Below are 15,855 nucleotides of genomic sequence, written 5' to 3' on the forward strand. Positions count from 1 at the left end.
GGAATTGTGTCACTTGGGATCTGGAGTCTTAGGGCCGAGATGACCTGATAAGCTGTCGACCCTCCCGGGTGATAAGAGGAGCCAGTAGTTCAGGGTCTGACTTACCATTTACGATTAAACAGAGGATCAGGCTCCCATCCCTCCTTCTCGGTGAGGTTTGCGATGTGCGGGCTGGCAGGACAGGGGACTTGAGAATGACCCTTGTTTTGTCATTTGCAGACTCCGGGGGCACGCTCACCACCTGCTTCTCTGTGCCGTGACAAACCATCCAGGTGAGTGTCCATCACCGAAACTCCTTTGTGTGCCTCTGGCCTTGGGTCAGATCTCACAGAGGAAGCCTGGGCACGGTGTTATTTTATCCTGTAGTAATCTTAATGTCGTTTTCATTTTTAAAGATAAATGCTCAAAGGTGATAAATACCATGTTTATGTCTCTTTCTGGATGTAATCTCCCAGCATTAGAAACGCTGGTTGTGGAAACATTCAATAAATAATTGTGTAGCTGTGATTTGATTGTGAAACGTAACATTGGGGATGAAGTCTTTATTTTTTAATACCAGTGTCAAAAAATGTGATTTGATTTTTTAAAGTAAACAAAACTCTTTTACATTCATGTTTGATGCATAAGGTAGAGAAGAAAAATCTTGGTGATTGTTTGAATTCGAATAAACCAATTAAAAAAATACATTTATGATACTGGGTATTTAAAGATATTGTTTCTTTCAGGCGTGATAATGGCATTGTAGATATTTCTAAAAAATCTTTGTCTTTTAGAAATAAATGCAAAAATATTTATAAGTGAAATGACATACAATATCTGGGATTTCTTCAGTGCAGTCAAAGTGATGGAGGAGGTAGCAGGGAGTGTGGGTGGAAAAAGGTTGGCTCTGTGTCAGTTTCGAAGTTGGATGACTGGGTGCCTGGAAGTTTGTTAAAACCATCTGGTGTATTTTTAAAATTTTTTCAGAATTAGGCGAGAAACCCATGTAACAAGAGTAGTAAACAAACAGCAAGTACAAACCCCTAAAGCTGGTGGTGGGGAATTTGATGGACTAAAATCGCTCTCCCGTGACTGTCCTGCACCCTTCTGTAGTTTCACTGTGGGCTGTCGCTGTCTTGGGGTTGACCCCGGCACCTCTCCGCTGGACGTTTCGCCTTCCGTCCCTGACACCACCCGCAGTCCTAGGGCCCTCTCCTGGGAGGGGCTCTGGGGCCCGTGGTCCCCAGAGCACCGTCCTAGTGATGAGTGAAGCAGAGCCTGGATGCTGCGTGCAGGAAGCATTATCCTGGGCTCACCGGGCTCCGGCTCTCCCCACACCAGCAGCCCTCCCCTCTGCTGGCTTCATTGCTTGGCGTTTTTACCCTCCTCCAGGCCCCATCCTCCCATACCTGATGCCTGCCCTTGTCTGCACGCCCCGGGTTAACCCACGCGCGGTCTCAGCAGAGCCTGCGCACAGCCCTTCTCAGAGACGCTAGCGCTTGCCTCCCAGCTGCTGAGATTCCCTCCCAGCTCATCCCCTGCTGCAGGGCAGGCCAGCTTCCTGCCTGGGCCCGCGGGCCCTCCGCACCTGCCGCAGGACGCTACATGCCGACGGGACGAGTCACTTGCAGGTTTCTCCCAGTCTTGGCCTCTGCTCTGCCATGGGCTTCTCTCCTGCTGCCTACTCCTGCTGTGATACCCAGAGCAAGGAAGGCTCCTCCCTCCAAGGTCCAGGCTCTCTGAGCCGACGCCCGCCCACTGAGACCCTGCCTCTGCAGGTTCTCCATCAGGCCTGCTGCTCTGCCACGAGCCTCTCTTCCTCTGTGTATTCCCTGCTCGTAGCTTACAGTGCCCCAGTCATGACCGTTAAGGAAGTTGAGATGTGTGCCCTCCTGGGATGGGGCACAGTAAATTCCCAGATGCCTGTAATCAGGTCCAGGTGTGAACAGTGAGCAAATGTCCCTCGACTTCTGCTGTCCTGGCACTCAGCCCCTCCCCTGACAGCCTGCCGCGTGTCTCCCAGGCCTGCAGGGCTGAGCCCCGCCATGGAGGACGGCCGCGAGCTGGACCTCACCTACATCACCGAGCGCATCATTGCCGTGTCCTTCCCCGCGGGCTGCTCCGAGGAGTCGTACCTGCACAGCCTGCAGGAGGTGACGCGCATGCTGCGGTCCAAGCATGGGGACAACTACCTGGTGAGCGGGGACGCAGAGCGTGAGGACGGTTGAGGGGACACCAAGGGTGGGGACGTTGGGGGACACTGAGTTTGCTGAAACTTGGCGAAGGCGCCCACATGTGTGGACTGAGGAGCTTGCGGGCGGGAAGGCAGCCTGGTCCCTGCGCAGCTCAGTGCCCTTGGGGGCCTGGTGGATGGGGAGAGGTGCCGGGGAGGGGGACGCATCGCACAGAGGCCGTACTGGCTGCCGCGCACGGCCCGCGGTGGTCTGGGGCGTCTGGGCTCCGCACTTGTGCCCCGAGGGCCGCCGGCTTCTGCCCCGGCTGCTGGGCTTGGCGTCCCCGTCTCCAAAGCCCCGTTCCTTCCCTCCTGCTGAAGTGAATCGGGGGATGGAGGGTGGGCATCCAGGAGCCAGCGTCTGTCCTGGCCCCATTTCAAACACACGTGAGGCTGTCGGATGGAGCCCCCAGTTGAGGAAGACCGCGGAAGAGCAGAGTCTTCCTGGACGGCCTCCTTCGCCCCTTGCTCTTGCGTGTTCCCTCCGTGCCAGTGCCGGTCCTGCAGCACGGCCCTGCAGCTCCGTCTTCCGCTCTTTGAGTTAAATGACAGCTTCTCGCACCTCTCCAGACCCGCCTGTAAGACCTCTTTAAACGACAGGGTAGTTATTGCCATCCTTATCGGCCTCCTGGAAGGGCTGGGCGGGTGGCCCTGGAAGCAGAGCAGGGGGAGGTGACCTCCGGGTGGCTTCCAGCAGCCCCTGCGCGGCCCTGCAGCCTTTCCCCCTGACGCCCGCCCATCCTCAGCATGGCCTGGTGACAGGCAGGGAAGGCGGGGTCCAGCCCCTGAGATCACCCCAGCCCGTCCTCGCTCCCAGAGCCGCCTGCCCTGCAGGAACGGTGTCCTCGTCCTGACACCTGGCCCAGGATGGGGGGTCCCCTCCACGTTTCGTCCTTCCTGCCCCGCGCGCTGTTCACTGAGCCCGCGAAGGCCTGGGGCCTGAGCCCCGGGAGCTGGGGCAGTTCTTCCCTCCACGCTGGCCAGAGGCCCCCTTGCAAAATGGCGAGGCTGCCGGATGCTCACCTTGTTTGGGGACAGGGACCTTTTTGAACAATCTGAAGAAAGACACACCTGTGTGTCTTCCATGGCTTCTGAGTTCAGAACCCGGGGTGAGTGCATCTCCTCCCCCGTGTACGTCTGAATTGTGTGCCCTGACAGGTGCTTGTGGGGACAGAACACCTCCCTGCCCACAGCTGTCTTGTCAGGCCACAGGCGTCGGCCCTCTAAAGAAGGTTCTAATGGGGCCCACGGTCCACAGGTGTAGGAGACAGCTTGTTCTGGGGTAGAGGAACCACGGGCCCTCACCCCAGGAGCACCCCTCCTCTCAGCTCTCCACAGTGTCCATCTCCGGAGAGAGAAGGCTGGGGAGCCCCTTCTGCTCCAATGTTGTCCTTATTTGTTCCTTTCCTCGAGGTGTGGTCAGGTTTCGCAGGCAGCTCTGCTTCTCTGTGAGCGCGCGGGTCTCTGGGCTGCCTCGGAGTGTCAGGGCCTGGGCTCCCTGAGGACCAGGTGCCCTCCTTCCCACACGTCCTTCCTCTGACGAAGCCCATGCTTTCTGGGGGCCAAGTCCAGTTCCGTAGGATCTGTGTGCTGTCATTCTTTGTTTATTTTGTTTGCTTTTCATTCTGTGACAATTACATATTTGTACATTTCAATCTTTTATAATCCTCTACATCTAGAAAGCAAGTAGCGTGTGAGAATGCAATTGTATCCTCTTTGATCTCTGAGGACCATGTTTAGTCTAATAGCTTCTTATTTCCCCTTTGTAGGTGTTAAACCTTTCGGAAAAGAGATATGACCTTACAAAGCTTAACCCAAAGGTATGGATCTTAGCTCTTTATATTCTGAGTTTTGTTAAAGGTCCACGATGCTTATCCTGCTTGTGCAAAAAGGGTTTGTAGCAAGTCTTTGTGGAATATGACTTAGTGAGGGGTATTAGGAACTGTTCATATCCATGGTGGCTTATTTTTTTTTATTAACACTTTTTAGTTTGAAATAGTTATAACTTCACAGGAAAATGCAAAAAGAATACAGGGAGATCCCACATACCCCTGGCCCAGTCTTCCCCAGTGGTACTGTCTTGCATAACTTATAGTAAAATATTAATGCCAGGAAGTTTATATTGGTACCATCCACAGATTGCATGCAACTTCCGCTGGGTTTACGTGCAGCAGCTGTGTGTGTGTGTGTGTGTGTGTGTGTGTGTGTGTGTGTGTGTGTGGTTCTGTGCCATCTCAAATATGTAGATTTGTGTCACCACCACTGCGATCAAATCCAGAACATTTTCACCTCAAAGATCTTCCTGCCACCTCTGTACATCCATGCACTCCCTCTCCGTCCATTATTCTTTTTAACAGCAAAGATTTAGGGGGAAATTTTTAAGATTGCATAAGCATAAGTTATGGTATATATGGTATATGTATGCATACCGTATTCCATATGTTGGAACATTTTGCAGCCATTAGGATAAAAAAAGTAGTAACATGGTGAATTCCCTGTTTTAATGCTCGTTAACAAGGGCAGAGTATAGAATTTATGTATTTGCTAAATGTACATAGAAAAAAGAGTGTAAGGGATTCACCAGAACAGGCTTTTGCTCTGAGTGGTGGAAGGGGTGTAGGCCTTTCCCTGCTTCCAGCGGTTTTCTGAATTTTTCCATCATTTTACACAATTTCTGTTGCTTTTATAATAAGGCAGAGCTCTGCATTCCCCTCCCCTCTTAAAAAAGTAAATGGAAAGCAAAAATAACAGCACTGCGTGGCCCTCAGGTTTAGAGCTGGGAATGTGTCAGGTGGCTCAGAGATGCCATGTTTTGCCCACAGACCTGCCAGGTTCCTTATCTCGTGATGATGACTTTCTTTGTTCCTGAATTGTAACCGAGGTTTGAAGGCCTTCCTCCCTCCCTCCTGGGCACATTCCTCTCCTTTGGGGAGTGTCACGTGTGATAGGCATCTCCCTCTGAGAAGTTATCTGCCCTTTGTGTGGAGGAATGGCTCTCAGCGTTTTCCCAAACTGCGATTTTCGTCTGAAGGGAGGAATTTTGGCAACCCCTGCCAAGAACTCCTGTTTCAGATCTTGCCAGGCCTGGGCCTCTTTCCCCATGAGCCACGCACCATTAGCGGCAAAGCCCTTTCTAGAATTGTCATTCCAGCTGCAGAAAAGCAGATAAGACCCGGGAGTAGATGTCTCCTGGGGAAAACATAATCCTTCATATTTTTCTTTCCAGTAAAGGAGCCATAATTCCCACTAAGTTTTAGAAAAGGAGCATGCAGCGTTGTTCTTTACTCTAAAATGAAATATTTTGGTAAATTAAAAAAAACCGTCATGAGATGGCTTCGTAGGGCTTCTGGAGATGGACACCAGGAACCCTCCTCTCTCTCCCCGCAGATTCTGGACGTGGGCTGGCCAGAGCTGCACGCGCCGCCCCTGGATAAGGTGTGTACCATCTGCAAGGCGCAGGAGGCCTGGCTGAACAGCGACCCCCAGCACGTGGTCGTCATTCACTGCAGGGTGAGCACCCGCTCGGGGGCCCAGGGGGCCCACCTTTTCACTCTAACTTCCAGCTTCTTTAGGGGTTTGTGGTTAGGTTTTCATACTTATTCTAAGGGTGGGGGGCGGGGAGAGTCATCCAGTCTCCCAGAGTGTGGCTTCAGAATGTATAGGATGGAGGTCCCTGAATGCATAGCTGCACATGGTGAAGCTAAGGTTAGGGACCCCTGGGAGGGAATCCTTTCATTTTCATGCATTTTTGTTTTGCATGGGAAGCGCTTTTTAAAAAGTGAAGGGGGCTATTAAGATGCACGGCGTTGGGCTCTGTACCGCCTGAGGTGTGCTAGTCGACTGGCTTGGCATTGTGGGCAGGATGCTGCTGCAGCAGGCTTATGGTCCTTTCCAAGCAGGTCAGCCCGAAGGGGACGTGACATGTCTACCCTTGCAGGGTGCCCGGGGCTGGCTGTGAGCACAGCAGCGCATCGTCCTGGCTGCGCTGACCTGCTTCGCACCCCTCCCTCCTCCTACCGCCCTCCCATCTTCTGGAACCTACCTCTCCTCTTACTTCTCCAGTTTCTCAACTGTCTTGGATTGTCCGTAGCCTTTTCCTGTACTACCCTGGATTCCTCAGATCTGATCCGTTTTCCCAGACACCTGGAGCTCATGCAGCGTGTGGGAGGAATGCTTTGAGAAGGGGGGGCGGGGAGTGCAGTGGCTGGGTCTCCTTCCCAGAAGAAGGGGGCTGCTCCCTGCCCTGTATCTTTTACACCAAATTCTTATGACCATCAGGACGTCTCGAAAAAATAGACATTTCCACCTTAATGTGTTTCTTCCTTCAGACTTTTCACACTCAAAAGCTGCACAAAAACCCTTTGCGTTAGGGACCTTAGTGTAAAAGAACCTTCCCTTCGAATGATCAGACTTGCTGTGTGAGTTTCCTGCAAGGGCACTGAGATCTGCCTGTAGAATGAGGAGGGTAGACAGTGGCTGACCATGTTCAGAGCTCCCACGCTTGGGGCATTTGAGGGTCACTTGGCCCGGAGGAAAAGCCACTGGGTGCACACAGTGCGTTTGCTGCTTTCTGCTTTTATTCCTTCTTCTGACATCTAACTTGATCACGTTCTCCCTCAGACAGCCAGGGAGTCCCGTTAGTTCTCTTACTAAGTTAAGTTAACCAGAGCTTTTATTCAAGGATTGTGTTATATTGAGGAGCTTCTCTCCACATTTGTGTTTTGGTGAAAACTTAAAGAAAGAGACTTTTTTTTAAAAAAACAAAAACAATTCTTGTCAATTAAAAAACGTCTGTATTTTTCATTGGGCTTGGCTTGGTGATTTTGACACAGTGAGGATAATACTGATGGGCCATTGTTGCCTAAGATCCCTTCACAGGCCTGTGAAGCAGTGGTCCCTAACCCACCCGGAGCAGCTGCAGTGCCTGACCCTGGGGAGAAATGCCCGCCCGGTGCACCCAGACCTGCTGCCGGCTGTGTCTCCAGAGGATTCTGGTCCCTGGACCTTGAGACGCACCCCCTTCACCATGCATCCCATTTCAGTTCACTTTTTTAATGAAACAAATTATAATATTATTTACAACATCCGGGCCACAAGTGATGAATTTAGCTCACAGAGTTCTCTAAAATGTGGCCCTCTTCTAAACTACGCTTGCCTCTTGGGAAAAGTCTTGTTGGTGGGATTAAACTGGAACATGTTGAAACTTTTGGGGAACAGTTTGCTCATCTCTTGCCCTAATTCTGGTGGCCTATGAACCCTTTCCAAGATGAGCTAGAAAACATGCCATGAGAGAGAAACCCTCTTGTGATTTGAACTTAAGGGAACATTAAGGGAAGTTCATCATAGTTGCCGCGGGGGGTGAGATTGCTGACTTTCCCCAAAACCTGCTAGCCCTGCAGAATGTGCTCTTACTGCCAGGAGTGCCAGGAATACCGTCTTGGCCTGGGGAGGGCAGACTAAGGCCAGACTGTGAGACCCCTGTCTCCCTGCCGGATACAAAGGGTGGTGTTTGTTTCCCAAGTCCCCCCTCACACTAGTTTGGAGTAGATATTGCCTGCGGTTCTTCTGGACAGTTTCACCCACCTCCACACGGTTTAGTTTTGAGTTGCTGGTGGAGGATACTCGCTGGGACTTGTGTAGTCAGCGATTCTGATTTTTGTTAAGAGCAGACAAAAGCTGTTCCAGTCCTAAAGAATGTTGTTTGTGCTCGAAGACTTCCTGTGCGTACGTAACGAAAAGCACTGGAGATGGGGGCAGTGAAGCCGCCCCGCGTGCCTGACTTGACGGCGCTGTTGTTCCCTGCAGGTGAATTTATACAAGAAACATACCAGTAGCTGCGCAGTGACAACTGCAGGTGCCAGGGTTCAGCAGTGAAGGGCTGATTGTGTGTCTGCACTGAGTTTCTGTAAGGCATGCCCTTGATGAGACAGAGAGGAGATCGCTCCTGGGTGACAGTCACACGCCAGATTTGGACCTGAATTTCCTCCATCATTCCCTTTCAAGAGTAGACGTACGATCTGCACGTTGTTGTCACAGCCATGGTGGCTCATGGGATTCTAGATCAGGGCTTGCTGGCTCTTCTTGAAAGACCCAGACGGGACTTTAAGGCTTTGGGGCACCACAGTCTACTTCCACCTGCCACTGCCATGTGGAAATAGCTCCTAAACAAACAGGCGTGCTGGGTCCCAATCAAACCTTATTTATGAACACTGACATTTGGACTTCATATGATTTTCATGTGTCATTGGAATATTATTCTTTTGATTTTTCTTCAACTGTTTAAAAATGTTAAGATGGCTCTTAACTCTTAGGGACACAAGTGGTGGGCAGAAGTGGGCTGGTGGGCTGTGGTTTGCTGGTCGCCGTTGTGGGTCATGGCAGTGTGTTTCAGAACGTGGCAGTCCACGGTTCTGGTCGAGGTGGCCTGTCACGGAGCTGTGGTGCTTCCAGACACCTTCTCCTGTTGGCAATGTTGGTCCGAGGCCCTGCCGGGCTGCCTTGTCCGGGCTATGCATGTCTTTGGTTACGGATCGAGTGATGCATTTTCCATAACGCTGCCTCGGTTGAGGGTCCCCTGTGTGTGACAGGGCAGGGCTGGGTAGGTGGTGACAGTGATGCTGGCAGCACCCTGGGATCTGCTGTCCTGCTACTCTGGACGTCTCAGGGCTCTGTGTGCAGCCCTCAAAGCCCTCTCAGCCTGTGAGTGGGGCGTTCGGGTCTCTCTCACCTGGGTGATTAAGTCACGCTAATTGCTTGCACCCAACACAGTTTTTTCCAGCCTCACTGGGAAATGAGGAACTGACTGGCCGCCTCTGTGCAGACCTGCCCTCGGGAGTGTCCTCGGATGTCCCGGATAGCACCTGCTCCTGCTATCAGCACCCCATATGTGTGTTCTTTGCTGAGTTGGGTGCTGCCGTCCCCCAGAACAGGGACCAGAGGGGGGTAACGCTGGCTTCCCCTCCGAGGCAGGCTCTTTGCCATCCCGTGAATGAACGAGTGCTTTCCTGTTCTAATGACCTCTCTTGTCTCCTGCAGGGCGGAAAGGGACGCATCGGCGTGGTCATATCATCTTACATGCACTTCACCAATGTCTCTGCCAGGTAAGAGGGAAGCGTCCTCACCGCCGTGGGCATAGGGATGCTCTGAGGCTGGGTGGGCGGGAGGCGGTCAGCCTGGGAGCTGACCTGGAGGCCGAGGCTCGTGTCCCTGGTGCCTAGAAGCTCAGCTGCAGCTAAGGGTTTGCACTTGTGAGAAAGACACTTTCGTAGGTGTGCAGTGATTCACACTGAAGACTTCATGGAGGCGTCAAAGATAAAGTGAGTGCACTGTCATTCTCTGACAAGAACGATAGGGACAAACATTACCGTTAGTAAAGAAGAGCAGTGCTGTCTCACTGGATGCCTCAAATTCTGTACATGGCCGTGGCCACGGCCGCCATGGTTTGCATGCATGGCTGCCATGTTTGTATGCAGTGGGCCTCTGGGAAGCACTTTGCACGTTTCCTTTTTGTTGCTTAATCCTCCCAGGTAATCTAGGAGCGAGCCGTCATTGCTCCCACTTCACAGATGAGGAAACTGAGGCTTGGTGGACTGAGGCAGCTTGCTCATGATCTCATGGCCCGTGAGCGGGAAGCCTGGTCTGGCCCGGTTCTCAGGAGGTGCGCCGTGGGCGTGTGGGTGCCGCCAACAGGAGGCCGGTCCCGTCCACTGGAGACGACAGGCACCGCGAGGCCAGTGAGTGAGGCAGCGGCCGCGTGCCAGCCCTCCTGGCGCTGGCCGTGCTGGTGGACCCAGATGCCCTTTCCGAGCACACGTCTCCACTCACACTGAGACCCAGTTCAGAAATATCATTCTTTATGGGTTTTGCATCTGCGTTGGCTCTCTCTGTTCAATGGCCACTTTGTGAAGCATGAACCGCTCCATTCTGAGGAAATATAAGCCCATTCATATTAGCCGATAAACCCTTTCCTTTCTAGCATTAAGGAGTGAAATTTGACTTTCCAAATGTTTTCTCTGGAAACAAACTGGGGAGCCCATTGCTTGCCAGGCAGGAAACCCAACCCCAGAGCAAAAATGAGATCCTTTCTTGGTGATAATAAGTACTTGTGTGTGTGCCAGACAAATTGAGATTCCTGGTCACGTCACATCCCTCTGCTGAGCCAAAGACATTTGGTCAGAGAGCAGACCTCACCTGCTCACAACAGCGCAGCTCTGTCTGGAACCAGAGTTCCACGCGCCATGGGCAGTCTTGGCATCTTTGGAAAGCATGGAGGCTAAGCCTTAGTCACTTAAAGCTTATCAATGACACTGTCTCTAAATGCACCACTTTTTCTGAATAACAGAAGTGTGTCTCAGCTTCACGTGTCAGGCAACTCACATGAAAGGCTCTAAGCCTCAGGGTCCTCACCTGGGAAGCGGGGATGATGGCTGTGCCTCACAGGGTTTTGTGACAATTCAGTGTGTCGTTTCGTGTAAGACAGTTGGAATAGCATCGGTGCTGGTATTAGCTGCTGTTAACGCTGCTGGTACTATTAGGACTAACAGTATGAATAGATGAATAGAATATTATGTATTTTAGCATTTACCAATTCTGCCTATCCAGGTCGTTTGCAGGTTTTCTTTAGAATTTCAGTTGCTTCCGTCTAATGATCTTGTACGCTAAAGCATGCCGTGATGACAAATTCTCCTCGATACATCTTTGATCATTTCTACTATTTTCCCCTTAGATACTGTTTTCAGAAGTAATCATGGCGAGCAGACGTTTTTAAGGCCTTTGTCACAAACTGTGTCCAGATCAAAACAGACACTTCAAGTCACAAAGTAAAGTAGGAAGAACATTCTGGTACTAGCACCAGAAAGATAAGAGTTCATAAAGATGGAGTTGTTGCTAATATTATGAATACTGTTAACAATATTAATGCTGAACATAAACCTTGACCAAAATGCATTATCAGCATTTAATAAAACGAGCGAATTCCAGAAAAAGGAATACTTTTAAATGTATAGGTGAGGGACTTCCCTGGTGGTCCAGTGGTTAAGACTTTGCCATCCAGTGCAGGGGGGTGGGGGTTTGATCCCTGGTCGGGGAGCTAAGATCCCACATGCCTCACAGCCAAAGAACCAAAACATAAAACAGAAGCAATATTGTAACAAATTCAATAAAGACTTTAAAAAAATGGTCCACATCAAAAAAAAAAAATATATATATATAGGTGAATGTGTAACTATACTTTTTACTCTGAAAAACTTACGTGCTCTGTATGTTAAATATTCAGTGCTTAAGTGACCCTTGCTTTTGTGCACCCCTGCCAGCCCAACCCCTTATGTAGACAACGTTATTATTTTAGATGGTTATTTAGATAGGACAGCGGGCCTGTGCCCACAGGTGAGAAACGGCAGGCAGGTGACTCTCCCACCTGCCGGACATGCTGCACAGAAAGTGCCACATCCTAGGATCGGGTGCTGCTGTTTCAGGGGGGACTCCAGACCTTGCAAGCCTGGCTTCCACTTGGCCCTGAACGTCTTCCTGGGGGAGATGAGGCCCTAGAAGAGACGCTAAAGTGGATTTTCCCCGGGGAGGGGGTGTAGCAAAATGGAGCTCTTAGTGGGTGCCAGCCACTCAGAACAGCCTCGGGGCCTGTCTCATGTCACTCCCCACAACCCGGCCTCCTGCGGTGGCCATGGAGTTAAAGCGTGTGCGCTCTCTCTCTCTCTCTCTCTCTCTCTCTCTGCTTCCCCAGTGCTGACCAAGCCCTCGACAGATTTGCAATGAAGAAATTTTATGATGATAAACTTTCAGCTTTAATGCAGCCGTCCCAGAAACGGTATGTATCTGTCCCAGAGCCAGAGTGAAAAAGTGAATGAGATTTTACGTTTAAAAGCGTGTGTGTGGGGATGGGATGAATTGGGAGATTGGGACTGACATAAATATACTACCATGTGTAAAACAGATAGCTAGTGGGAACCTGCTGTATAGCGCAGGGAGCTCAGCTGGGTGCTCTGTGGTGACCTGGATGGGTGGGATCGGGGGGCGGGTCCAAGAGGGAGAGGATATATGTATACATGTAGCTGATTCACTTCCTTGTACAGTGAAACCAACACAACATTGTAAAGCAATTGTACTCCAATGTAAAAAAAAAAAAAAAATGTAGGGACGGAAGACGCACCTCTCCTGACCAGCCAAGATTAGGAGGGAAGGGATTCTTGGTGTCCAGTGATGAAGGATGAGCCACCCTGCGTGTGGGTGCCGGGGGGCCCCTGGCTGGCTCCGGCGTGGACGCAGGGCTCCCTCCCCACACGCTTAGCCATCGGGTCTTCCCGATGGCTCTCTGCTGGTGTTGGTGCCATTTCTGTATTGGGACTGGCTGCTGTCTCCTGGACCAGGGATCTGTGAACTGTGTCTGGATGGCGGATGCTCTGGGCTTTGCAGGTCACGTGGTCTCTGTCGTGGCCACTCTAACAGAAGGTCTGTGGGCAGTAGGAAGCAGGTGAAAGCAGCTTATGTCCAGTAAAGCTGTCGACACACACAAGTTTGTTGATGGCCAGCTTCAAAGGCCCAGGAGTCTTCTCTCTCCTCGGCCTCCCCTGGCCCACCTCCCCTTCTCTCCTGCTCGGCGTGGCCCCTGGCACATGCTGCAGAGGGACCCTGGGGAGCAGACTTCCTCTTGCCGCCTGCTCCCAGGCGAATCCACGCTGTCACCAGGCCCAGGTGGAGAAGAACCAGAGGAGGGTCAGGTGTGTGGCCTGAGAAGAGCCAGTGGCCACTTGCCTTCCAGACCCACTTCCTCTGCAGATGGGAACCGAGAACACTGCGTTTTTGTTTTTTTTTTTTCCGGTACACAGGCCTCTCACTGTTGTGGCCTCTCCCGTGGCGGAGCACAGGCTCCGGACGCGCAGGCTCAGTGGCCACGACTCACGGGCCCAGCCGCTCCGCGGCATGTGGGATCTTCCTGGACCGGGGCACGAACCCATGTTCCCTGCATCGGCAGGCGGACTCTCAACCACTGCGCCACCAGGGAAGCCCCAGCTACTGCAGCTTTTTAATACCGTTGAATGAGTGTCGAAAAAGGGAAACATCTCACTTTAACGTGCCCATGGTTCTCCTGCATCATTGAACGACAGAAGCTGTAGTATTTGCATTTTATGAGGGTGGCATGGGTTAAATTTTGCATTCTGAGGCTAATCTCCCCGCACCCACAGATGAGGGCAATGCCAGCCCGCCCAGCGCCTGCATTGGAAGATGGTTGCCACCTCGTAATGAAGCGGGTGAACGACTGAATGAATGTATAAGTACCTCTGGAGGAATATTTGAGACCCGGAGGATGTGTGATGACCGCATTTGTGGGGACAGGCACAGTGGTGATGGGACCCATCGCCGTGGTCCCAAATGCCCACAGGGGGAGGGAGCGTTGCAGGCTGTTTTAGGACTGAACTCAAGAAACCATTTTAAAATCCATCTTGTGGTGAGAGCTTGGGTTTGTGGTCCAAGAAGTTTAGAGCCTCAGCAGTAAGCCTCCCCCGCCCTTCACTTAATTAATACTGGGTTTAAGAGCTCGAGAGGCAGGAGGTCCACTTGACAGGCGGCAAATTCTCTGTCACTTTGTGCCTCACTCCTAAAAGCCACCGAGCTATTGGCCTGCAGCAGCCTGGCCAGCAATGGCCCATTGGAGGTTGCTTGCTTCCAGCAGAATTCCTCGGGCAAGAGCCCTTCTCTCTCCCTGCACTTGTCGCCTTGAGCAAACCCCAGGAGCAACTTGTGGAGGCCCCCGGGTAACCTCCTGCAGGGCTGCTGAGCCTGCTGTGTCAGAGAGGCTCCCGTTAACTTGGAGGCCCTTTCACTTTGATAAGTAATTAAAGAAAATCCTCCTCCAGCATTAGTTATCGTCAGCATCGTGGAAGTGATGAGATAAATAATGAAATTCTGACCTCCTTTCCTTCTCCGCTTTTCCTTTCCTTCCACGAAAGAGTTGGGACAAGCGGGTCCCATCACTTTGAGTTTAGTGGGGAAAATGACAGGTAATCGGCTTTTTCTTTGGGACAGCAAACCTCTCCTGAGGGTGTGCGGAGGAAGGGAGCCCAAGGAGGTCCTGGGCGGGGGTCATTCCTGTGTCCCATGAGGTAGAGGGAAGGGAGGCCAAAAGTCTGGGCATGCAGACACCAGGATTGGATTCCTGGCTGTTTCTAATTGCTGGAAAGTTCCCCAACATTACAGCATTATTTGGGTTTTGATATTTCTGTAGTTTTTGACATGATGCCTTGAGTGTCTGAAAGAACCTTGAACTTGAAGCAAGAAAGCTGCCAAGAGAAGCAGATGTGCAGATCCTTTCTCCGAGGATGTGTTTTTGGGGGAGTGCGGCCGCTGAGGCCAGCAGGCTCCCTGTGCCTCGTCCACTCTGCATGTCCTCCTGCCCCGGCTTGCAGGGCGGGCTTGAGGAGCGGGGCCATCCCTCGGGGTCGCCTGGAAGAGGTCTGAGGTGTGTTATCCTTCCAGCCTGGCTGGGGCGGGGAAGTGCCGGGGAACGTTAGGTAACCAGCAAGCCTGGGTCTGGCGCACAGGCCAGAGGTGACGGGGCCCTGCCCACGTCTCCCCGCCTTCCGTGCTTCCCCTGCAGCTGTAGCCACTCTGAGTGTATGGAGGTGACACCAGGAAGCCTTAGGGAGAGATGGGCCGACACAGTGGCTCCTTCTGCTTACAAAAGTATCATTTCACACTTGTTTTCAGAGATATTTAAGCTTATGTCAAGTACAGCTCACATATTTAGGAAGATTTAGGGAAACTCCACATGTAAGTTTCTGCTTTGGAAAGAGGTTATAAATAATGCAATGAACAACTGCAAAGTTCGAGCTGCTTTGGAACGTGAAGGAAGCGTGTGCTCTTCTGTTAGTGCCCTGCCAGCTGCAAGCTTGGTTTCTTAATTGTACTTGCTAGTTGAGACGAAGTGGGGAAAACCTCATCCCCAGGGAGTTATTTCCCTCGAAAGAAAGAAGAGCACAGCTGGGAGACAGGTGAGCTGTCTGACGTGTGTGGCTGTGAGAGCTGCGCTGACCAGGGAGGACTTTCTGTTTTGGGTAAGACACTGGGATGGGCTTTGAGAGGCCATCTGACACCCTGTCCGTTCATTCGTACACACCTTTCCTTCAGTGCTGTGGGTGAATATCACATAGACAAGAGTTGACATTCATCCTTGCCACACTTTTCTGGAGGAACTAATTGTGGAATCCTTGCCTTTGCTCTTCTTCCCTCTTATTTTCAGCCGTGGCCTGAATTGTTTTTCTTTGGGAGTGATGGCGGCTCTCCAGGTAGTTTCCTGCCACGTGGGCCCTGTTTACCTGTCCTCTCTCTCCCACGGTGCAGGTGGTGGCTAGCTCCACTGCTGACTGCAGCAGCAATTACGGCGTATATTAGCAATGAACTTTGTTGTTTTTATCGGGCGTTTTGTATGTGATGTCTTTGGGACTTAAGAACAGCATTCTCTTTTCCAGGTCACGCTCGGGTGGCCTACAGCAGAGCTTCTGAGCCTGCTGGTCAGAGGGACCGATGAGGGTGTGAAAGGGTTCTGGGAACAGCAGGATGAGGCCACACCAATGTAAAATTCATGAAAAATGTGTTTTCCCGTACAAAGGTTTTCTTTACTCCTCCCCCAT

At 51.6% G+C, this 15,855-nt stretch overlaps 1 protein-coding gene across 8 annotated transcripts in view; it reads left to right on the plus strand.

Annotated features, from left to right (window-relative positions):
* TNS3 (tensin 3) overlaps window positions 1-15,855 on the plus strand; it is a 226,698-nt gene that overhangs the window by 99,657 nt on the left and 111,186 nt on the right. For all 8 annotated transcript variants that reach the window (XM_029232983.1, XM_029232982.1, XM_029232981.1 and 5 more), the window contains 6 exons: window positions 220-272; window positions 2,003-2,174; window positions 3,982-4,032; window positions 5,600-5,722; window positions 9,248-9,312; window positions 11,952-12,035. In XM_029232983.1, the coding sequence (XP_029088816.1) occupies window positions 2,025-2,174; window positions 3,982-4,032; window positions 5,600-5,722; window positions 9,248-9,312; window positions 11,952-12,035 (473 nt within the window). In that variant the 5' untranslated portion in view covers window positions 220-272; window positions 2,003-2,024. The remainder of the gene's footprint in view (window positions 1-219; window positions 273-2,002; window positions 2,175-3,981; window positions 4,033-5,599; window positions 5,723-9,247; window positions 9,313-11,951; window positions 12,036-15,855) is intronic.

This window comes from Monodon monoceros, unplaced genomic scaffold (genome assembly GCF_005190385.1).
Source record: "Monodon monoceros isolate NGI ecotype Baffin Bay Population unplaced genomic scaffold, NGI_Narwhal_1 Super_Scaffold_2, whole genome shotgun sequence".
Taxonomy (NCBI): domain Eukaryota; kingdom Metazoa; phylum Chordata; class Mammalia; order Artiodactyla; family Monodontidae; genus Monodon; species Monodon monoceros.